The 23,603-nt window shown below is 47.9% G+C and overlaps 1 protein-coding gene across 4 annotated transcripts in view; it reads left to right on the top strand.

Moving 5' to 3' along the window:
* The window catches only part of SYNCRIP (synaptotagmin binding cytoplasmic RNA interacting protein), a 708,200-nt gene that overhangs the window by 348,021 nt on the left and 336,576 nt on the right, over positions 1-23,603 (top strand). For all 4 annotated transcript variants that reach the window (XM_069606352.1, XM_069606353.1, XM_069606355.1 and 1 more), the window contains one exon: positions 3,268-3,403. In XM_069606352.1, the coding sequence (XP_069462453.1) occupies positions 3,268-3,403 (136 nt within the window). The remainder of the gene's footprint in view (positions 1-3,267; positions 3,404-23,603) is intronic.

Below are 23,603 nucleotides of genomic sequence, written 5' to 3'. Positions count from 1 at the left end.
GATAGATCTTTACAGGTTGCCCAGGTGGGGGGATTCTCATACAGAACTGTGCCCAGTGGTAGGGGTTCAGTATTCTGCATAATATTCTAACCTACTGCTTTTCCTCCTTTTGTCTATTGTTGGTTCTCTATTACTTGATTTTGTGACATTTAAACTAAGTCCAGTTGATGCACTTAAGTGAAATCTGACAGTAATTGTGGTACCACATAAAACTGTGTATATATTTGCCATTGTAGGTTAACTGAGCACAAAGTGAGTTATTGATTGTGTATATAACCGTGAACCTTAATTATATAAAGACTGTGTTTTCACTAATACAGTGTGTGGACATTCTGTTGTGGGTGCTTGGGGACTACACTGTACTTAAGAACCAGCCTGCATCACCTCCTGAGAGCGAAGCCTTGATTGCTCGCCATGATACCAATAATGGAGAATCTTGGCTGGGGTCCTCTGTTACTCTCCTCTGCCATATAGAGAGCAGGAGTGGAGATACCCCCACGGGTGGTTGCTTTACTGATGCAGCCTCTAGAAATTATGCTAAATTCGGCCAAGAAGTGCACTGCAACTTGTTTGCCTGAATTCCGTACATGCTGTCTCCTCCATCTTTACTTATTCTAAGGCTTTTTGGTCTGTTCCCAACCAGTTGGGAAGGAGGGAGAGCCAGGACGAAAGAGAAATAAAAAAAATTACCTTCATGGTGATTCAGGTTCTTAGACCAGGCTCTCCCTCCTTCACAACACCCACACACCCAGCCATCCCCTATGGTAAGCATATACTTAAAATTCTACCGCCATAGGCAGAACCACTGGAACTGGGTGTGGCACGTTGGTGACGTGGGGGTAAGGTGTGGGCCTGGTGCACTGAGGGACGCAAGCTTGACATAGGGCCTACCCTTCAAATTGCTTAAAGTAACTGCTATCTTTAACAGCCAGCTTTTCCAGCCAGCTTGTGGATGCATGCGTTAACAACCAATTGTGAAGTAGGGAGAGTCTGAACTAAGAGAACCTGAATCACCATGAAGGCAATAGTTCATTTTTTCCTGCTTGTTAGGTATCCACATTATTCAGGATGCTTAAAAGGGCCTGGGTATTTTTGTTCCTCAAAACTAGAAAGAGGGCTTTAGCATCCGTTGTAAGAGATCACAGGTGGGTCTCCCGCACCCAATTTCTATAAATTTGCCACCTATTCCTTCTCAACTTCCACTTTAGGTCCAGCAAGATGTTGTCGCTGATTCAAGGACCGAATATCCTTTTTTAATTTGCATTTTCTACTTGCCACCTCTTCACTATAGGCATGTGAGTGGACTTTGGGCCGTAAACTCGTATTTGACCTTTGATTATGCTGGACTAATTTGTTAACAAAGTGCTCAAAGTTTGATGCGGGGAATAACCACGATCTCCGCTTCATTGATGAGCACTCCAACACTAGCTTCAAGGAATAATTCCCTTTAGACCCCAGGGCCTGATTCCAGCAAACGCGGTTGCCCGCCAAGTTCACTACCAGGTCAGCTGAGACCGGGCCAACCCTATTTTCAGAAGTCATCCATGCAAATTCTTCCCTCAGTCTTGAATGATCATTAAGGGCATTCGGGTAGATGATCATTGAGGTGCATTTCCCAAACAGCTAATCCCCGCCAAAAAGGAAGTGTATGGTGGAATGAGCCTTTTTGTTCGACCAAATTGGGTATGATTGAATATACCCCTCCACTGATCCATTAAGTAGATATAAGCCAAGGCCTTGGCCTCTAGTTAGTTTTTTTGTTAGGGATGATACTTCCCCAATATGCTCAATCTGCACATTGGACACCATACATTCTGAATTAAGATCTCCTGCCAAGAGAATCTGTCAATTCACGTTAGTCACACCAGTCATTCACATATCCAGTCAAATTTTGCAAAACCGTTACTAAATCAGACATTATTTTTGTGCCAATGATGTCTTAAGAAATTAATATTAACCTTTTGAGAAGAACATGGGTCATTAAAACACCCAAAAAGGAATAGTACATTGGGACAACCCGAAGATTGCCCGGTGATCTAACCAGTCAGCAGCCCGCTGGCAGGCCAGGCCGCCGCAGCCGCTGCTGCATGCCTGACCTTTTGTGACCGAATCTTAAACCCGTCGAACACCGGTGTCAATTGCAGCCAAGTCTCTTGCAGACCTATAATCCTTAGCGATTTCAATTCCGCACCCAGCTCAGGGTTGGAGAAGAGGTGGGAATGGCAGTGAATATTCCATGACATAAATGGTATATTACAACATTGGGTTTTACCCGCCTAGAATAGCTGTGTGCCATTCTTAAAAAGTACACTGTAGGTGTATCCGACCTTGGTCTGACTGGTGCAATCCTTAGTGTAAAGAATTCTTGCTCATCTTAAACTGTGTTCCTCTGAGCTGAAAAGCAACTATAATTGTATATTACACCAAAGGGTTTTACTCACCTAGTATAACTGGTATCCTCAAAGTAGTTATAGTATATACTGTTTCTTGAATCTGTGTTCCACTAATCAGAAAAGTATCCTGGTAACATGGTTGGTTGATTATTATATCTTTGCTGAGTCTCACTGCATAACTAACGGGGTATACTGTAAAGTAATCACCAAGTAACTCATGGTTTTTACTCCCCATGAATAGGTGTGGGGGAGGTTCTGGGAACATGACGTCATGTGCCCTGTACCCCTTTATAGTTACATAAATGTTGCAGTGCAGTATGCTCAGCTACCTAACTGCTACCTTTTAGGTATGGTGGAAAGGGGAATTAGTTTGGAATATGAGAACTGTACTCCTAGTAAGTAACCGTCACTTTGTTTCATCTATCAGTGCAAGAAATGTGGATGCTAAACATGCTAAATAAGAAACAAAAATATGTGAGCACACCTAGCCTGAACTGTTGCAGCGGAAGAATATCGAAATACAGGAGTACCGCCCCTTTTCTCAAAGCTGCTTCCATTTTCTGGTACCTGTAATTTTAATACTATTGTGGGCACCCTGATCTAAAAATCATGCAAGGTAGCATTGCGTTTTGATTGGAGCCTTGAGATTCTAGTGGACCAAAAGATTGGTCATTCTCACCATCTATGCCATTTTATATTCATACTTTCAATGGCAAGTATATACTTTCAGATTCTTTTGTTACCAATTGTATGGGAAATTGTCTAAATGCTTTGACAGTTAAAACCTTTTTTTCTGCACTACCTGGCGTGGATCACAACAGTTGGCTGTGATTTGCATTGTTCTCTTCTAAGACCGTTTTTGTTCTTCTTTTAGTACAATAACCACGAAATCCGGTCTGGAAAACATATTGGTGTTTGCATCTCCGTTGCCAATAATAGACTTTTTGTTGGTTCTATTCCCAAGAGTAAAACCAAGGAGCAGATATATGAAGAGTTTAGTAAAGTGACAGGTATGTTAAGTGACTTTATAAGTGAGTTATTAAATTGTATAGGTTGCAGTCTTTGAAGCTGTATTGAAATTAGATGGATTTTACTAGATTATTTACCTCAGAGGTTAACAATTCAACCCTTTTGATTTAATGATGCATGTTTAATAGATTAATCTTTACATTTACCAATTGCTAGTCCTTTCTGGTGCTGTGGTAAGGAAAAGATTGCATATGAGAAATATAAAATGGTCATAAAGTGCTTAAACACCATTTTCTTTAATTATTTTTAAAGAAAATATGTGCCATGCTTAGTCTCACTTTGGGGGAAAAATAAGTAGTCTCTATGATTACACTCCTTTGCCCGACTCTGTGCTGGGCAGTGATTTATTGTTAGTCTGCTTTTTCTTTTAAGAGAAGTTAAACTTTACTACAGCAATTGTTCTTTATTATGTGCACTTTAAAATTCATAAACTATTTGTCATGGGGTCCTCAAACTCTTTGTATCTCTGCTCTACAGTGATACATCAACACTTTTTTTTATCCTAGAAAAAAATATTTTGTAAAACCATAATTAAAAATCTCTTCCATAAAACATGTAGAGGGGGTTGACTATTGGAAATAGACAGTTACAAGTTGATAGGATACATCGCCCTTGAAAACTGAGTACAAGCTGTTAAGATTGATTTCTAAAATCTGTCTTTGTGGACAGATTTCAGTAAGCGACCATAGGAGCAGCAAGTGGGGCGAAGGGTCCACAATGAGTCCACACAGTGTGTTAGGCAAGAATTGTATGTGGTACCCTTTGGTGCACTACAATAACCTTGACCTCCTGGTAATAGGGACCCCACCGTTGGTATAAGTCTGAATTACACATGGTTGGTAGTGTGGTCGAGGAGCCAGGCTTATCTCAAGAGGGGTCAATGTGAGCAGTAATGTTGTGACAGTTTCACAGTAGCAATTATCCAAATAAACACTTACACACAAGGTTTCTTGATAAAACTATTAATTTATTTTACAGTCAGTTGTAAAGCCTTCTTCAGAAAGGGAGCAATACGTGTAACAATTAAAATTAACTTCAAAACACACTTAGTTTCTCTAAATTAGATGATACCCCTTGGGAATGGCACACAGACACTTCCTACACCCACAAGTGACTTAAATAGCTAGGACACTGTGAACATTGATTTATCACCAGTACATTTAGAGCAATACTGAGTTTGGTGTAAAAGATGGAATAGAGGAAGAATAACAAATAATTCGCAAACAGGCAAGTACTTTTGAAAACCTTCCAGTGGCAAAGAAGTGTAACCCTTTCCTGGGGAAAAGATAAAACACTGAGTCAAAGGTGAGAAGAGTCTCAGGGAGGCAGGACAGCCAATGTTGATGGCAAAATATCAAGGGGAGCTAAAGATCTTCTTTGCAGGTAGGTAAAAAGTCTTGCACAATATTTTTAGAAAGGGCCACGAGCTGGGAGACTTGTGAGGGGCAAACTTTCAGCAACTCTGTAAGGTAACCAAGACAGGTCTCAACTGAGAGCAAGTAAGGCTACACAACACGAGGTAAGTTCTCTTAGACTTTACAGTACCTCTGGTTAGAAGAAATGGTTCCAGCTGGCTTCTGCTCCTGTACAGCTCTGCAGATCCTGTTGTTCCTGAGCCTCCGTAGCGGGGACAAGAGTGAGGACGTCTGGGTACTCCTGCTCTGCAATGGAAGGTCAGCGGCAGCAATGGGCAAACTTCAATTCAACGGTTCTTCTGTGTTTCTGATCCTCGCGTCTGACAGCAAATGGCAACGGTTCTCGGATACCACTTCAGACTTTCCTTGCTTCTGGGGTCTAGCACTCAGGTGGTTCAGGCTTGGTCAGTCCTGCACCAAGGAAGTCCGGAGGATCTTCCTATCGCTCATTTCCTACTTAAAAGCAACGCAAACAATCTGCTGTTCCTCTCCCTGGCTCTTCGGTTCCAGCAGCAGCAGTGGAAATACAACCAGCTTCGAGAGGATTTCCAGATGGGCTTACTTTGGAGTAGATAGGTCGAGGTGAATTTGGAGCTTCAGCACAGCAGCAGGGCTTCACCGGGCAAACTAACGGTCTTCCAAGTTCTTTTTCGGATTCTTTTTCGGATTCTTTCGTCCAGTGGTCGGCTCTGCCTTCCAGGCCAAAAAGCCTTCCCTTTTATGCAGGTTTCTCCCATTCATTCCAGCCTAGCTGTCAATCACACACCAGGGTGGCTGTCCTTGCCAGACAGCCAGCCGGCCAATCACCTTTTGGCTGCATTCCTGTAACCAAGGGGATTAAGCACAGGGAGTTTCGGACACCTCCCTCACTGCCCCTGCCAGACATACTGGAGCCAGAGGCAGGCTTCACTCCAGAATCCTGCCAAAGACAAAATGAACGAAGAGACCAAACCTGGTTTGGCGCGCAGAGTAAATCTCAAGAAGGACCTTTCTGACAAATGGTGAAAAAATAAGACTGGGCCATTCGCAACGTCAAGACTATCTCCTCCTGGAACACACACAGCATGCTAGTTAAGAGGGGGGGGGGACTAAGAACTGAGGTAACGGTCAGCGCGCGTGCCAATCTATATCAGCGTCGACATCACAAAGGATGCTACAGAGGCCGTCTAGGACCAAGAGTCGACGCTGCATGACGCTCAACCCTAAAAGAGGGAAAAAATAAAGAAATCTGAAGCAAGCTGCAAGCAGACTTGAATACATCAAGATGAGGAATATGTGGGAGGAACATCCAATCGAAAGAACATTACCAAGGGTAAGTAACTTGTTCCTCACAGCGGCGCGGATGGCTCTGAAGACTAGCAACAAGGCAGCAATGGCTCCTTTTGGGAGGCCAACGACATAGTAGAGGAGTCAGTTGACTCCCACGTGTCTGTCCCCAGCCCCACAAGGCAAGCTTGAAGAGTGCTACAGGGAACTCTCTGGAACACTCACTCACATACACAAGGGGGTACGCATCATAAGCACACAACCCCATGCCAAACTTCAACAGATTTGTTGAAAAAAGGCTCTTGCGGTAACAGCGGTTTCGTCGAAACCTATATCAATCTTTAGAACACTTGCGTTCTAAGCCTGTTGCGTATCCACACTCGCGTCCAGGGCATGGCTCTAAAACAAAAACTCATGTTGCAGCGCCTACGACCTCGGCGGTTCCTGTTTCCGTTCTGTCGAAACAGCCGTCCAAACAATATTTTCATTGCAAACAAGGGGAAAAAACACACAAAACCACCAGAGCAACTCCCTACATGTGTGTGGGCTTCTGGGTTCCCTTACACTCAGTCTGTCACTACACCAATAATTTCTCCAGGGTATGGTAAGGCTACTTGATCTTTTCAGTCGCTACATAACAAGAGGAAAGATGTAGACCCAGAAGAAAGTTTTCGAAGGGATTGTGTCCTCCGACGTAGTCTTTATTTTTTATATAATCCACTTTAGCTTGCTGGCCTTGGACATTTTTTCCAGTAGAGGGCGCTGCGCGTCGACGTCCCTCGACAGCCTCCGTATCGGCGCCGACGTCATGATTATAAATAGACTTGCGCAGCTTACGTTGTTCAGCTTTTTTTCTGCCCTTCGTGTGCCTTGGAAACATAACGCTCGGTTCCATTCTTCATAAAAATCTTATTTCTTCGAAAATCTAAATTTATAATGATGGCATCTTCATCCGAACCATTGACTCCACGGTCCGGTTTCAAAAAATGTTGCGACTGTGGAAAGAAAAGGTCTTTAACGGATCCTCACAGGATCTGTTTGTGGTGCCTGGGATCGGAGCATCAGTGTTCGGAATGTGAGGATTGTATGTCCATGACGCGAAAGCCTTGAAGGAGCGTAAGAGGAAGTTAGAAAGAGGTAAGGCTTTTAAAACTTCTACCCCTTCAAAAGTTTCTTCGGCTGAGTCGAGGCATTCGTCTCCTCGTCAAAAGAAACATTCCCAATCGAGATCTCGAAGCGGTTCCCATCATTCTTTGAGATCGAGACACTCCTAGAAGAGGCGTCATAGATCTCCCTCTTCCACTAGTTCCCAGAAAGGGTCACCTGCCCCACGAAACACAGCTCTCTGGCTAAGTGGGAGGAATTCCACAAAAAAATGCATAGCGTCTTCGAGAAAGAAGCCTCGACCGCCTCAGAGACGTCTAAAGGTGATACCCTGGGTGAACGACCCGAAAAATCAAAACGCTGCGAGTCGTTGAACCCGGCAAGTAAAAATACTCGAGCGTCCTGAACCCTCGCGTAAAGCCAATAAGACTGCGTCATCGACGCCATCGTCGAAGATTCCTTTGACTCACAAATCTGCGTCATCGCCACCTTTGTCGAAGGAACCTTCGACGCATAAATCTGTCTCATTGACGCCGTCTTCAACGCCTTCGTCGACCCCGATGAAGGACAAGCCTATGACTGCCACTACGTCACAGGCACCAGAAATGTTGAAAGCCCCGACCATAACGTTGAGAGTGCCCTCGACGACGCCGAGTAGGGTTCCGATCCTCTCGAGTTCGAGGCCTTTTCCGACGCCCTTTTCAGGATTGTCGAAGCCTGAAACGTCCACGTCGACTACCACGTTTTCTCAGGCAGTAGCAACAAATTTGGCTCCTCCTTCTCTAGAAATGGGGTTTACTGCAAATCCTAGCTCTGATTACTTTAGAGCCTTGTCCTCCATATATGAGGAAGGGGAGGACTCTGACAATGAGACCCTTTGGTCTGCAAAGGACTACAGCACCCATTCCAGAGGAATTAATCTCTGAAGAAAATAGGTTAAAAGACCTGCAGGAGAATCTACATGAGGCAAGTGCTATAGATACATCTCCAGAAGTAGTTTGCTAGACCAGACCCTGGAGAACATACTGAGATAGCTTATGGGGCTCTTATGGCTAGAATAATTGAATTCATGGGGTGGACTACACCTGCACCTTCTTTTCAGCAAGATGACCTTACTGATTTATTAGATAAAGGACCCCAAGAGGATCCCGTTGTCCCTTTTCATGCTGCTCTGCAAAGAAAAATATCTGCAAATTGGGAGACTCCTGAAGTTATCCCTGCAGTAAATAAAAGACTGTCTTCTAAATACAGAGTATCGGCTTCAGATCCTGAATATCTAAGCAAACATCCAACTCCACAGAGAGTTTAGTTGTGCAGGCAGCGACTTCATCAAACAGTAAGTCGGCATACCCCACTATTCCACAAGACAGAGATGATAAAAGATTTGGCACCATGTCAAAAAAGGTCTTTTCGGCATGTAATATGGCTCTATCAACGCCACTTGCCCGCTAGCAAGATTCAGCCACACAGTTTGAGAGTGTGCTTCATCTGTGGCTGTCTCCCAGAAGGGGAAGAACGGGAAGCATTCTTAAACATCGGGGATGGAAAAGATGCAATGTGAGTCCCTTCAAACAGGCATTGACTCTGCTGGCAGTATCAGCAGGGCCATGGCGGCGAGTACCACAATCCGCAGGTTTACGCCCTTTGACGGCACTTCAATATTTGGAAATAAGGCTGATGACAGCCTGGAGAAATTGCAAACATCCAAAGCAGCAGCAAAATCCCTTAGGGCTGCAATCTGGCAAACTCCAAATCGTCCCACAGGTACATCCTGGAGGGGTAAGTCCTTTCGCTTTTACTCCGCATTCGGAAAAGGCAGAGAACAGCCAGCTCAAAGGGGTCAGACGATTCACCCGTGGTGGACGGGGCAAAAGTACAAAATCCACATCAGCAGGTGCTACTTTACCCTCTGCAGCTGCGTCAGCCGCTTCTAAACCCCTCTGAGGTCTCCCCTTACAAGACACCAGTAGGGGGGCAGGTTAACTCAACATCTGGCAAAATGGCAGGCTATTACGTCGGATGCTTGGGCATTGGAGACAGTTGCCCAAGGTTACTGCCTGCCTTTCTTACACACTCCTCAGAGTCATCCACCAGGGAACAACTCTTTGAAGCTTCCAAACCCGCTCCTTATGCAGGAGATTTCAGACCTGCTAGAGAAAGGTGCCATAGAACCGGTACCTGTAGCGGAGAGGAACAAGTGTTGCTATTCCCCCTACTTTCTAGTACCAAAGAAGGAAGGAGGATTGAGACCCATCTTGGACTTGCGAGAATTGAACATATTCCTCAGGAAAGACAAGTTCAATATGGTAAACCTTTCTCTGATCCTTCAGGCCCTCCAGCTTCAGGACTGGTTGGTATCTCTAGACTTTCAGGATGCTTATTTCTCCAGTATGGGGTCTGGCATGGATTCACATGCTCTTGAATATTCCCCGCCGTCAGGCTGGAAATCCTCGGTAAAGAAAAAATCAGTATCAGTTTCGTTTCTGATCTGTCTTTCTTAGTAGTAACCAATCGCTGATCTTTGGGTCATACTGCCCCCAGCCAATGACTGCCCTCTCCCTAAGCCCCACCTCTGGCAGTCATCCTCAGATTTTTACTGCACGCTCAAGTATTGGGAGTCCTCATGTTTAGCTCTTGAGCTTTTTTTTTTTTGCTGCGTTTTCACGCTTTTTCAGGAGATTTTCTCATTTTTTTCGGTTTAATCGAGCCTCAAGCTCCATCGTTTCTACTTCCGACAACGGGGACCAGTTTCGGAATTCTTCTACGCCCCTCAAGGGTGAAGTTTTCGTCGAGTTTACATTTCTTGGAGGATTCCGGAAGATCTGCGGCCTACCTCAACGGACATGGCCCAGGACAAGGGAAGCTCGACGCCCGGATCCAAGCTGTTCAGGTGCTACCCTGGATGCGGATTTCAGAACGTTTTCAAGGAGGACGAGCATTCGCAATGTCTATACTGCCTTCATGAAGACAAGACGCACGTGGAGAAAGACTGCGTTCTGCAAGAACCTTTTGGAACGGACCAAACAAGATCGTCGTTCCCGCCTCGCCGCCTGGCTGGAGAAGGGCACAGCAGGTGAGAAGGCGAAGAAGTAGTCTGAACGGGCTTCTAAGTCCTGTGAGGGTGCCCCGGCGATGGGGGCCCAACAGAAGGCCAAGCACCTTGAGTCCGCGGGCACCAGGAGCGCCGAAGGTCGGGCTCTTCGGCTGCCAGGCTGGGCGCTACTTCCCCAGCACGTTCGACCACGAGCCAGCACTCTGGTTCAGGGAAGAGGAAGTCCGAGAACCCGGGTAGGCCGCTGAAGCGGACCCGGTCGATCTCGAAGGGGGAGCGAGGCGCTGACCCTCCCCCAAAGGCGAAGGCTCAGGACGCACCTAAGGTGGTGAGGGCTTTGATCCACCCTGCAAAGGCCTCTACCGAAGTGGTCGCTGCGACCCTGGCGAAGCCGGCTGAGACTACGCCAGTGGAAACGCCCGCTGGGCCCAGAGTATCCCTGCCACCGCGGAGGGAATCCTCTTTCCAGCCCATCGTTAAGACCCCCGTGAAGTCCCCGGTGGAAAAAGAGGGGGGGCGGTGGCCATTACAGACTAGGAATCAGCCTCTGAGGAGGAGCTGGTGGAAACCGAGAAGGGCCTCAACGAGAGGTTCATAGGCCTCAACGAGAGGTTCGAGAAGGTTCGATCCCAGGGGGTGGTCCCTGCTGACGTGATCGAAGATAGCAACGATGACGACGAACAGGGCCCAGTGGAGCGGCCATCCCGTCCGTCGCAGCCAATACCGAGCCCCAGGATAGCTCGGCGCCCATTTTGTTGGCAATCCAATCCTTTTGTACAGAGGATAAGGACGAGATTACCACGGACCCCGACGGAGGATCCAGAACCAGGCCCGTCGGGAAGCCCTCCGAACAAGCGGAGGAGAGTCCACCCCGCTCTGCCCTTCGTGCCTGCGAAACCTGTGGACCCCTCATCCCCCTCGCCGTACCAGAGAGAGGATTCAGCGACGGATACAGCGACGGGGACGGACGACGATGATGGCGGCGATGACACAGCGCACATCCCGTCATCACCCCCCCTTACCCCCCACCCCAACCCGTCCCGCAGCGGGCGTCTCCAGCTAACGAGATTGGCGCTTTCCACGCCATGATAACCAGGGCATCCGAGTTCTTCCAGCTCTGCCCTGAAGAACAGAAAAGGGAGGGGTTTCTGTACCAACGACGAGAGGCCAAGAGGAAGACGGTCTTCGCAGTACCTTTACTCGACGACATCTGTGACAAGGGGCTTGCTGTCCTCAAGAACCCTTCACGACACCTGCCAAGAGGGACAGGTACGAGAAGAAGTACCGAGTCCCCGATGCTGCCCCCTTGTGCCTCAGGGCCCAGCCCACGCCGGACTCTGTCGTCTCGGCAGCGGCCAAGAAGAAGGCAGCGGGTGCGGCGGCTTCCACTTCCCCGCCGGACAGCGAGGGCAAGAAGTTGGACTCTATGGGACGAGTCATCTCGTCGGCGGTGACGACGATTAAGGCGATCGTGGCCCGCTACGACAGGGTGCTCTGGTTCAAGATAGCTCCCCTGCTAGACCTCCTCCCTGATGACAAGAGGGCGGAGGCACTAGAAATTCTGCAGGAAGGCGAGGTGGCGTCGGATCACGCCATAACGGTGGCAACGGACATTGCCGATACCGGATTTCGCCAATTGGGCAACAGTTTGCCTCCGACGACGAGGATGGTTCAAGGCGACAGACTCCAGGACGTCCAGACCAGAGTGTTGGACATGCCGTTCGACAGCAACAACCTTTTTGGTAAGGCGGTGGACGAGTCTCTACAGGCCATCAAGACCGACTCGGAGACGGCCCGGGCCCTTGGGGTGCTCCAACAGCGACGGCCCTTTCGGAGCTCCGGAGGCAGACAGGGTGCCTCCAAAGGATCCAGCGATAGCTCCTCCACTTAACGCCAGGCGGCCCGCTCCTCTTCCCAGGAGGCCTACAGAGGTCGCGGCAAGCAAGGGGGATCCCCCGCCGTTGTCACCAAAGCGGCAAGGCTGCCTCCAAGCAAGACTGACCCGGCCGGGTTGTCGGGCCCCCACCGAAGCACCCCGGTATAAGGCCGGCTGACGAAGTTCGTCAGCGTGTGGGAGTCCATCTCCACGAATCGTTGGGTGTTGGACACCCTGGCCAACGGACACTCGCTGGAATTCCAAAAAGTGCCCTCGCATTCCTCCCGTGGCCAGGAAGGAGAATCACGTCCCTCAACTGCTGTTGGAGGTAAGGGCGATGCTCAAGAAAGGTGCCATCGAGCTCGTCCCCAGGAGTCTCCGGGGCTCCGGAGTGTACGCAAGGTACTTCCTCATCAGGAAGTAGACAGGCGGTTGGCGCCCCATTCTGAACCTGCGTCGGTTCAACAAATGCATCAAGGCGCAGAATTTCAGGATGGTCACCCTCCAGCACATGCTGGGACAGCTGGAGGAAGGCGACTTCTATCGTCGTTGGACCTGGAGGATGCTTACTTCCACATCCCCATTCTAAAAAGGCACAGGAAGTTCCTCAGGTTCGTGGTTCAGGGACGCCACTACCAATTCAGAGCCCTACCGTTCGGATTAAAGTCGGCACTCAGGGTTTTCACCAAGTGCCTGGCACCAGTGGCGGCGCGGCTGCGCCTGCAGGGGATCCACGTCTACCCCTACCTGGACGACTGGCTAATCCGGGCAAGGACAAGGGAACTCGCTGTCGAACATACAGCGAGGACCGTCCGGTTACTCGCGGAGCTGGGGTTCGCCATCAACTACCCCAAATCCCACCTGGTTCCATCGCAAGTAGCATTGTTTCTGGGAGCGAAGCTCGATACAGTGGGGAAATTGGCCTCCCCCTCAGAAGAGGACCAAGACCATCCTGGGCAAGGTGCGGCGCCTGTAAGCCACGGATGTTGCCAGGGTGAGGTCCATCAAGTCCCTTCTCGGGATGATGTCCTCATGCATCTACCTTGTACCCCTTTGCAGACTTCGGATGCGTCCACTACAGGAGTTCCTCGACACCTGCTGGTTTCAGGCGACGGGCTGCTTCGAGGACAGGATCCCTCTCGACGAGGAGTTCTGTCGGGCGATCCCATGGTGGGGCACCCGGGCTCACCTCACTACAGGCACGGACTTTCACACCCCAGCGTTTCAGGAGACGGTGACGACGGGCGCCTCTCTGGAGGGTTGGGGGGCCCACACCGAAGATCTCCATGCAAGAGGCCTTTGGCTCCCGGAGGAGAGGTCTCTCCACATCAACATTCTGGAGCTCCGAGCAGTGTTCTGGGCGCTCAAGTCGTTCCTTTCGTCCCTCAAGGACAAAGTGGTTAGGATCTTCACCTACACCACCACGATGTTCTACATACGGAAGCAGAGAGGCACCAGATCCCCAGCCCTATCCAAGGAGGCCCAGGATCTCTGGCACTGGGCTGTCGCCCAGGGCATGTTTCTGGTCCCCTTCCACTTGGCAGGAATAAAAAAACAGCATCGCCGACTCGCTCAGCAGGGAGCTGCGCTCGTGCCATGAGTGGGAACTGCGACAGGATCAAGTGGATCGGCTCTTCCAACGATGGGGCAAACCCCAGATCGACCTGTTCGCGACGTCGACGAACTCCAAGTGCCAGAGGTTCACCAGCAGGTTCCCACACCCGAGGAGCATGGGCAATGCTTTCTCGTTCCCCTGGGACGGCTTGTTTCTATACGCGTTCCCTCCGTTGCCGTTGCTGCTCCGACCTCATCAACCAGCTCAAGAGGTCCAGGTGCAGGATGATCCTCGTTGCACCGGCGTGGCCGAGGCAGATCTGGTTCCTAGACCTTCTGGACTTGTCAACGTCACCACCAGTCAAGCTGCCGGCGGACGCAGATCTTCTCTCCAGAGAAGGAGGCGCCATTCTCCATCACGACCCACATTCGCTAAACTTGCAGGCCTGGCTCCTGCGGCACTAGAGGTTGGAGGGTACGATATACCGGCTGATTGCAGAGAGGTTCTTGCAAAAGCCAGGGCGTCCTCAACTCTCAAGTGTTACGGTCATAAATGGAAGAGGTTCTCTGTCTGGTGCCGTGCACAGACGATTAACCCTCTGCGGATTACTCCCCTCGAGTACTGCTGTACCTACTGTCGCTGGCCAAAGCTGGACTGGCTCACGCCTCCATCAGAATACACCTGACTGCCATCTCCCGATATATACCAGGACTACGGGACGGGCGTCCTTGTGGTCTCATCGCCTGGTGAAGGAATTTATGAAGGGACTATTCCGATCATTCCCGCCGGTGAAGGCTCCTGCCTCGGCGTGGGAGCTTAATGTGGTGCTGACCAGGCTCATGGGGGCCCCTTTCGAGCCTATGCATTCAGCGCCTTTGAAGTTCCTGTCATGGAGGACAGCGTTCCTCGTGGCCATCACCTCCGCACGACGAGTGGGAGAGATCCAGGCCCTATCTTGCAAGCCTCCATACTTTACCTTTCATGACACGAGGGTGGTGCTGAGGACGCACCCCTCCTTCATGCCCAAGGTGCCGTCGGACTTCCACCTCAACAAGCCCTTGGTGCTACCAGTTTTCTTCCCGTCGCTTTCGACGCCGGCCGAGAGGACTTTGCACTCGCTGGATGTAGCTAGAGCGCTGAAGTTTTACGTGGACCGCACAAAGTTTTCGGAAGACGTCGCAACTGTTTGTGAACTTTGGGTCTGTGAATCAAGGGAAGGCTCTCTCGAAGACTTCCATTTCCAGATGGCTCTCCGGCTGCATCATGCACTGTCACCGGTTGGCAAACCGACTGCTGCTCGGCTGTCCGAGAGCCCATTCAACCAGAGCGATCGCTGCTACCACGGCATTCCTGTCTGGTGTGCCCCTGCTGGACATCTGCAGGGCTGCTACGTGGAGGTCGACGCACACCTTCACAAGATTCTACTGCGTCGATCGGGACTCCAGGGTCGGCCAAGCAGTGCTGCGCAACCTGTTCGCCTAAGGTGAGCCTGGTGAGGAGGTAAGATTTGCTTACTATTGAGTTTTGGATGTAATTCTTAATGTTGATCCTTTTACAAAAGAAAACAAGACAACTTTGCCCTGTTATAACTGGCGCTTCTCAGTTGGCCCTTAGAGAGGGCTGCAAATTCCCAAAATATTTAAATCCAACGTTCTCATGAATTCAAATCAAAGCATCAGTTAAATCCGTGCAGTTTTGACCAGGAATGTTTTATTCACATCCCTGTTTTTATAATTTAATTTATTCTGAATGTGATCTGTTGGGCGATCATATTTTGCCATCAATATACATTAAGCCAATGCATTTCGGTGTAAATCTTCATCAGGGCTGTATATAGGCTCTTGACTACATCCTCAAGCTACACATAGTCATATATATGTTAACACAAGTTCATTGAATGATTTATATACAATACATAATCGAATTCACACATACCATTTTGTTTGTCCCACGAATATTCAATTGGTACGCCCGAAAAAGTAAATGAAAAACAGAATTTTCATTTAGTATCAGCGTTACAAAATTCTATGTACATAGTATAAGGACAGAAGAGTGTCCTACCTGATCACTTTTATGCAAATCTTGTAAGCCCCAAAAGGCTTTTCATTTTGTAACCCTCACGGCTCCAGCCACGTGTGTTGCAAATGCGTGGTGAAACGCATCCGTTAAACTTGTCTCTGTGAAAGAAACAGGCTATTTAGACAACCGTTCTAGCATGTCTTTAATGATCAAAGCAGCGGATGTTCTCCGACATTTACCTTCAATTCCTGTGTTGTTCTGCCTACTGCAGAGAGACGTGCGCGCGCACGTCTCTTCGTTCTATTTAAACGCTGCCTTGGAGACTGGGTCGAGGCGCCGACCGTCAGGAATGCCGGAGCACGTACGCCTCACGCCCCTCCCCTGGGTGATTACCCTGGGGCGGGGATGTCTCCATGACAACTCCTGAAACGCTATGTGTTACCAAGCTTTCAGCGCCTTTCTTGTGTGATTGACATTACTTTCGGACTATTATTGTGAATGCATGTACTAAGTAGTGTGAATGCATATTATAAGTGTAATGGGTCTGGTTTTTACGGGGAATATTCACGAGCGTGTGAATCCATGCCGGACCCACGCTGGAGAACAGTTACAGGTAAGTAACTTGTTCCTTCCATGTGCCAATCCATCTCAAACACAGGAAATACCTGAGGTTCGCAATTGGCAACTCTCATTATCAATTTCGAGTTCTGCCATTTGGGCTGACCTCCGCCCGATGGTCTTTACCAAGCTAATGGCTGTTGTGGCTGCAAGTCTAAGGAGGGAAGGGATTCACGTCTACCTCTACATGGACGACTGGTTGATCAGCGCAGTATCCTCGGAACAAGCTCAGATAATCTAGATTGTTTGCGACTTCCTTCACAAGCTGGGCTTCTCCCTCAACTTGAAGTCACAGATGCTACCATCACAGAGACTCCAGTTTATTGGAGCAGTCCTGGACACTTCCTTGGGGAAAAGCCTCGCCACCAGAGGTGAGGGCTCAAGATAATCTACAGATGGTCACCAGGTTTCAACATGCCCAACGTCTTCCAACCTTCGACTTTTTGAGGTTGCTCGGCCTCATGGCATCCTGCATCTTCCTAGTGCCAGAGGCTCGCCTGAGAATGAGACCCCTCCAGTGGGCACGAAGGACCCAGTGGTCACAATTCTCAGAGAATGTCAGATCTCCTACTAATTCCGGACAGAGTAGCTTGAGACCTTCATTGGTGGGCCTGTCGGGAGAACATCTTTGGCAACCATGGCCGGAGATAACAGTCACGGATGCTTCACTCACAGGGTGGGGAGCCCATGCCAATGACTTTACCATCAGCAGTCATTGGTCTCCATTGGAGTCCAGACTACACATCAACCTATTGGAGCTGAGAGCGATCAGACTAGCGCTGAAAGCTTTTCTGCCATCAGTACAGGGAAGAAATGGCCTGATAATGACGGACAACACAGTGGCCATGCACTACCTCAACAAAAGAGGAGGCTTCGGGTCACTGCCACTGTGCAGAGGCAATGCAGCTCTGGTTTTGGGCAATTCAAGAAGGAATCCCCATCAGCAGTTCACCTAGCCGGAGAGAAGAACTTGACGGCGGACACACTGAGCAGACAGAGCAGTCTCCCACTAGTGGGAACTAGTTTAGGAAGTCCTTCAAGAGATCTTCGCCCTTTGGGGGAACCCCCTCCAGTGGATCTGTTCGCCACCAGCATCAACGGGAAGTGTGATCAGTATTGCTCAAGGGAAATTCCCCCCAGAGGAGCTCTAGGAGACGCGTTCGTAGTGGACTGGGAATATCCACTTCTGTACGTGTTTCTTCCAGTCCCCGTCATTCCTCAAATGATCAGGAGGTTGAGAAGATTCCGGAAACCATGATCCTAATTGCCCTGGATTGGGCCAGGAGAACGTGGTACCCAGATCTTCTAGATTAGTCTTCCGCAAAGAGGCTCTTCTCTCGCAGAAGGGGGGGTCAGGTTCTCCATCCGGATATCAGAACCCTCAACCTTCACGCCTGGTTTCTGAAAGGTTGAGATACAAGGATTGGGATCTCCCGGATGACGTCATGGAGATGTTGCTTTCAGCCAGAAGGCCAGCAACAAAGACTTTATACCTCTTACATTGGAACAAATTTTGCAGCTGGTGTAGAGAAAAGAATATTGAACCCTTTTCATGTAATACACTGATGGTGTTATCTTTCTTGCTTTACTTAGCAAATTCGGGTCTCCAAGTTGGTACGATCAAGGGCTACCTCGCAGCGCTGTCAATCTTTAAGCGTACTGCTGAGGAGCCTTCATATTTCAAATTGCCCTTAGTAATTCAATTTCTGAAAGGATTAACTAATGTTTATCCCCAAAACCTTTTCAAGTTCCATTGTGGGACCTAAACCTAGTCTTAAAGTTTCTGATGGGTACTCGTTTTGAACCACTTCATTACTGTTCATTAAGGATTCTCACTCTTAAAACAGTTTTTCTAGTGGCTCTAACTTATACCAGAAAAGTGAGCGAATTACAAGCTCTATCTTGCAAACCTCTTCATACAATCTTCCATAAAGATAAGGTTGTTTTACAAGTGAAGCCCAATTTTCTCCCAAAGGTGGTCTCTGGATCCAAGGCGTGCCTTAAGCTTTTATATTAGCAGACGTGCAAGAATCAGACAAGCAGACCAATTGTTTGTGGGATATGCAGGGCACAAATTAGGTTTGCCAATTACAAAACAAACCATTTCAAGATGGATTATTTTAACTATTATAGAATGCTATAAATTGGCAGGAAAAGAGCCCCCTCAACATCCTATGGCTCAATCAACCAGGGGTATTGCAGCCTCTTCGGCTCTCCAAAGTGGAGTCCCAATTAAGGACATTTGTGCAGCTGCCACATGGTCGTCCGCACACACTTTTACCACATTTTACAGCCTTGATTCCTCCTCTAGCCAGGAGACAAAATTTGGAAAAGCTGTGTTGCATTCCGTATATCTTTAAAGGGAAACATTTTATTTTTACTCCCGCCTCCTCTATATACTACTGCTATGGGAGTCTATCAAAGATGAGGAATACGTCTGAGGACACAATCCCTTCGAAGAAAGTTAATGTTCTTTCGATGGGATGTTCCTCCGATGTATTCCTTATCACCCATCCCCGCAGTAAAACTTCCCTTGTAGTTGCAGCTTGCGCTCCTTCAAGGTTACTAACCAATTCATGCAAAGCAAATCTAAACTTCAAAACGGAACTGAGCAACGGACGCTGCGCGTCTATTTATACTCCTGATGATGTCGGCGCCGATGCAGAGGCTGTCGAGGGACACAACGACTCGAGGGACGTCGACGCACAGCGCCCTCTACTGGAAAAAATGTCTGAGGCCAGCAAGCTGGAATGGATTATATCAAAGATGAGGAATACGTTGGAGGAACATCCCATCGAAAGAACGTTACCAGTTTGGTAAGTAACTTGTTCTCTCTCCCCCCCATCCCCTTGTTCTCTCTCCCCCCAATCCCAGATACCGCTACAACAGGTAAATTGATTAGGGAGAGTTTTCAGCAAACCATGGACTAAGTTTCATATTCATGGATACATTTCCAATTAAACGGAGGTCACTGCTTTTAGAGGAGTGGGTGAGCCACTTCCAAAATCACCTAGACTTCAGTTATCTACTACACATTCAGTTGTTACGCTTCAGCCATCCAATATTTTTCAGGATGACCATTATTATGACCAATTGCAACAAGATCAGCGGGATGATCTGGGTACGATGCCAGCCACTCCCACTCATGAGGATGCGGATGAACCAGATATAATCTATGGTGACCATGATCCTATAGATCAGCCCCGCGGCACATCTCAAATAAATGACAGCTTCTTTTCAACCACTTGCTTAAAAGGGCAGCTGCACATTTCCAAATTCAAGCTAGAGTCGGTGCCAGACTCTGATTTTGTGGACATCTATCAGCCAATCTATTCCTTTGTTAAATTCCATTAAAAAGTGGATTGCACTATCCCTGCTTACTCCAACCCTTTCACGAGTGGTTAATCCTCGGGTAGAAACAATGTTCAAACCAGCACCTACGGACCCTCTTTACATCCGGGTCCACGTTAAACCCGATTCACTAATGGTTACAACTACTAGAAAACGTGCAGGTGTCCCTTTATGAAACACAGAAGCACCTCCCAGATAAAGAATGTAAAAATATTTGTGTTAGGAAAGCAAGTAGCCACATCTGCTGCTTACTCTACACACATTGCTGATACCACTGTTTTAGCAAGTTATGACACAGTTGGGAGGTCCTTCAAGAAAATTAAGACAATGTCCCTGAGCCAACAAGTTCTCAATTGCAAAATATTGTTAGAGAAGGTAAGGAGGTCACACACAATGATTTTGAACACTCTTGATTCTGTGGAAAAAGCAGGTAGAATTCTCGCAGAGGGAACTTTATTAAAACAGCATTCATGGCTTTGCAATTCCGGTTATAAATCAGAAGCGCAGACCAACCTCATTAATCTGCCAATAGAGGAACCAGTCCTGTTTGGGAAAGCTGTAGACCATGCCTTAGAAACTGCAAAAAAATTAACACGATACAAAGACGACTTTAAAGCAAATCCCTAACAAACCATATGGCCAACGCGGGGTGTTCAGTACCCACCGTTCCTTTAGTTCCCCAAGCTTAAGACCCACAGTGTTTGGGGTTCTCCTGAGGATCTTTGTTGGGCAAGAATTGGTGTAACGATCGACTACAAAACCCTTGTCCTCTTGGTATTAGGTAACACACCTTTTGGTATAGGCCTGTACTACACAAGTTGGTAGTGTGACTGAGCAGCCAGGCTCATCTGAAGAGGGGTCAATGCGAGATTTACAGCTGTAGCAATAAAATCCACCAATACAAGTAGTCAAGTAACCCTTGCGCTCAAGGTTTTGTTATAAATAATTATTTATTTAACAGTAGTTTTAAATAACCTTTCTTTAAAAGGGGCAATATATGTAACAATCAAATATACTTTAAAATTATTTTCTAGAATCAACACAACACTAGTAGATTCTAGTTTAGAGATGCTTCTTGCATACTTCCTGCACCCGGAGGTGACTTCAGTAACTAGGAGTAATAGTATTTATATATCACTAGTACACTTTGTAAATTCTAAGGTTTTATAGAAGGGAAAGGTTAAGGGAAGGAAAAGGGTTAAACAGGTTCTCAGAGCATGTGAGCACTTAAATCTTCCAATGAAGTCTAGATAAAAACCTTTCCCAGCAATAATAGTTACAAACCAAGTTATTCCCTGTGAGGGACAGTAAATATCAAAGTCAAATGGACTAGAAAAGTCTGCAGGGAGCCAGGACAGCCAAAGTCAATTGGAGCACAGTCTGGAGCTGAGGCACTTCTTGGATGACCGTATTGTACAAAGTTAGAGTTTGTTGAAGAAAAATCACTGTAGGGTCACAAGGGTAGAGCTGAAATCGACTCTAGCAAAGTAGCTACTACAAGTCTCAACTGAGCAGAGCAGAGCTAAAGACACTGAGGTAAGTACCCCCGGGTTAAAACAGTACCTTTGGTTAGAAGAGTGGTCGATGCAGATCCTGGATTCCTGGGCCTCAGTCGTGGGGAGGTCTGGAGGACTCCTGCGGCAGCAATTCGGAGGTCGGTGGCAGCTACAGGCTCTTTTCAGGTCAGCAGCACTTTGCGGTTTCAGCGAGCGGCAAACAGCACTACTGCAGATCTTGGCTAACGGTTGGGATTCCTTCACTCCTTGAGTCCAGCACTCTGGTGATGGGACTTGAGCTCTGGTCGTCCTGCCTTGTGAGGGTCCTGGGGAGACTCCTGGAGCTTCTGGCCGGATCACTGACGTTGCACTTGACTGCGGATTTCTGTACCCCTCCTTCAGCAGCGAAGTACAGCCAGTCAAGGAAGATGGTCCAGTGGAGTTCATCTCAGGGTTAGTTGGTCCCACTAACCCAAGGGAAGAAGTCGTCCCTTCTGGAGCTTCACTTGTTGATTAGAAAAAGGAGTTTCAGCACAGCAGCAGGGCTTCACTGGGCAATTCAAAGGTCCAGGAGGATGCAGCAAGCTTCGTTCACGGTTTCTTCGGGTTGTTATTCCCAGTGGTCGACTGTCTTCGGTACCAAAACCCTCACCTTTTAAGCAGGTTTCTCCCATTCATGCACAGTTTAGCTGTAACTCAAACTGCAGGGTGGCTGTCCTGTAAGGCCAGCCAGCCAATCAGGACTGGGTGCATTCAGGCATTCCTAAAGACAAAGGACAGGGGTGTTTCGGGAACCTCCCTCACTTCCTGCCCTTCCAGACACACTGGAGCCAGAGGCGGGTTTAAGTACTGAAGCCCGCTGAAGGCAAAACGAACAAAGGGCTCAAACCTGACTTGCGCGTAGATTACAACCCGAGAAAGACCTCACAAACAGAAAATGGCGAAAAAAAGACCAGGGCCATTTTGACAAAATGGTCACCGTTGGGTGCTATACTGCAGCAGAGGGTTCAGCCTGCGTTAGAAAAGCACAATGGTGGGGAAATTAAGCCACTGCCACCAGCCATTTAAGGTTGTGAGGGTTACATGAGTAGGATAAGGGGCTACTAAGTAACCCACCAGCAGTCCATATAAGAAGGTGTGTGCTGGACATAAAAAGAGAAAAGGTAAGTAAAGTCGATTTCCCTCTACTATTCTGGGGAACAGTAGTTTGTACCAGAAAAGGTATTTAAACCTTATGAGAAATCTAGATGACTATGGAGTTTCAGACTCCAAAAACAAATGAAACACATAATCCAAATCGGGTCAAAACACAAGAGAGTGAGAAAAGGGGCTCCCTCATTCCAGAATTAAAATTAAAAAGTCCTAAAGTCCAGCAAAAGAGCTGGGGGTCTCTAAGATTGAAGAGAATTAGCTCATTTCCAAATTGCCCAGCAACAGGTTTTAGGCAAAGCAAAGGTTGCGGTAGGAGTGCAGCCACTAGAGGTTCCTCTATCCCCGCCAACAAATGACTCACCCGTCAGTCCCCTCCATGCATCCCTGTAGGAGGACGAATTATTCACCCATGCATGATAGCTGCACTCCTGGGTTTTGGCTCATTTGTTACAGGGAAACTGACACGTCCTTCAGGCTGTCGGTATTGCCATTTCTTAACTTTTTTTCTTATGCTTGTGAATCTGCTTAGAATCGCATGCTTTGCATATAGTCAGATATCTGTGGAAATCATGGAGTATTGCATCTTTCTTTCGAAGATCGAAAGGGTGGTCGACATAGGCGTGACTAACACTATCTCTAACGTGATGTGTACTGTACCCTAAATCTCTCTGGTCCCACCAGATTGTTTTTGTTCTGCCAGCCTAGTTGGTCGCTTATGCGAAGCTTAGAGTTCTTTTCCAGCATGGGGTCTGGCATGGATTCACATGCTCATGATTATTCCCAGTCAGGCTGGGAATCCTCGGTAAAGAAAAAATCAGTTTAGTTTCACTTCTGAACTATCTTTCTCATAACAACCAATCACTGGTCTCTGGGTCATACTGCCCCCAGCCAATGACTGCCCTCTACCTAAGCCCCTCCTCTGTCAGCCATCTTCAGATTTTTACTGCATGGTCAAGTGTTGGAAGTCCTCGCGCTATAGCTATCAAGCTTTTACTGTTTGCTATTTTTCTTAGTTTGCTCTAATTTTTCGGTCAATCGAGCCTCAAGCTCCAGCGATCCATCATCTGACTAACTGGGACCTGTTTTTCGGAACTGTCTATGCCCCTCAAGGGTGATTTTTCATCAAGTTAACTTCTTGGAGGATTGCAGAAAATTCTTGGAAGTCCATGGCTGAAGATAGAGGAAACTCGACGCCTCTCTTCAGGATTTGCCCAGGATGCGGCCTACGGAACATTTTCCTGGACGATGGGCATTCCCTTTGCCTCTACTGCCTGCAT

The sequence above is a fragment of the Ambystoma mexicanum genome, chromosome 4p (assembly GCF_040938575.1).
Source record: "Ambystoma mexicanum isolate Mex_15411 chromosome 4p, UKY_AmexF1_1, whole genome shotgun sequence".
NCBI classification, from domain to species: Eukaryota; Metazoa; Chordata; class Amphibia; order Caudata; family Ambystomatidae; genus Ambystoma; species Ambystoma mexicanum.
The sequence above is the reverse complement of the archived record's forward strand: the minus strand, read 5'-3'. Positions and strand labels throughout refer to the sequence as shown.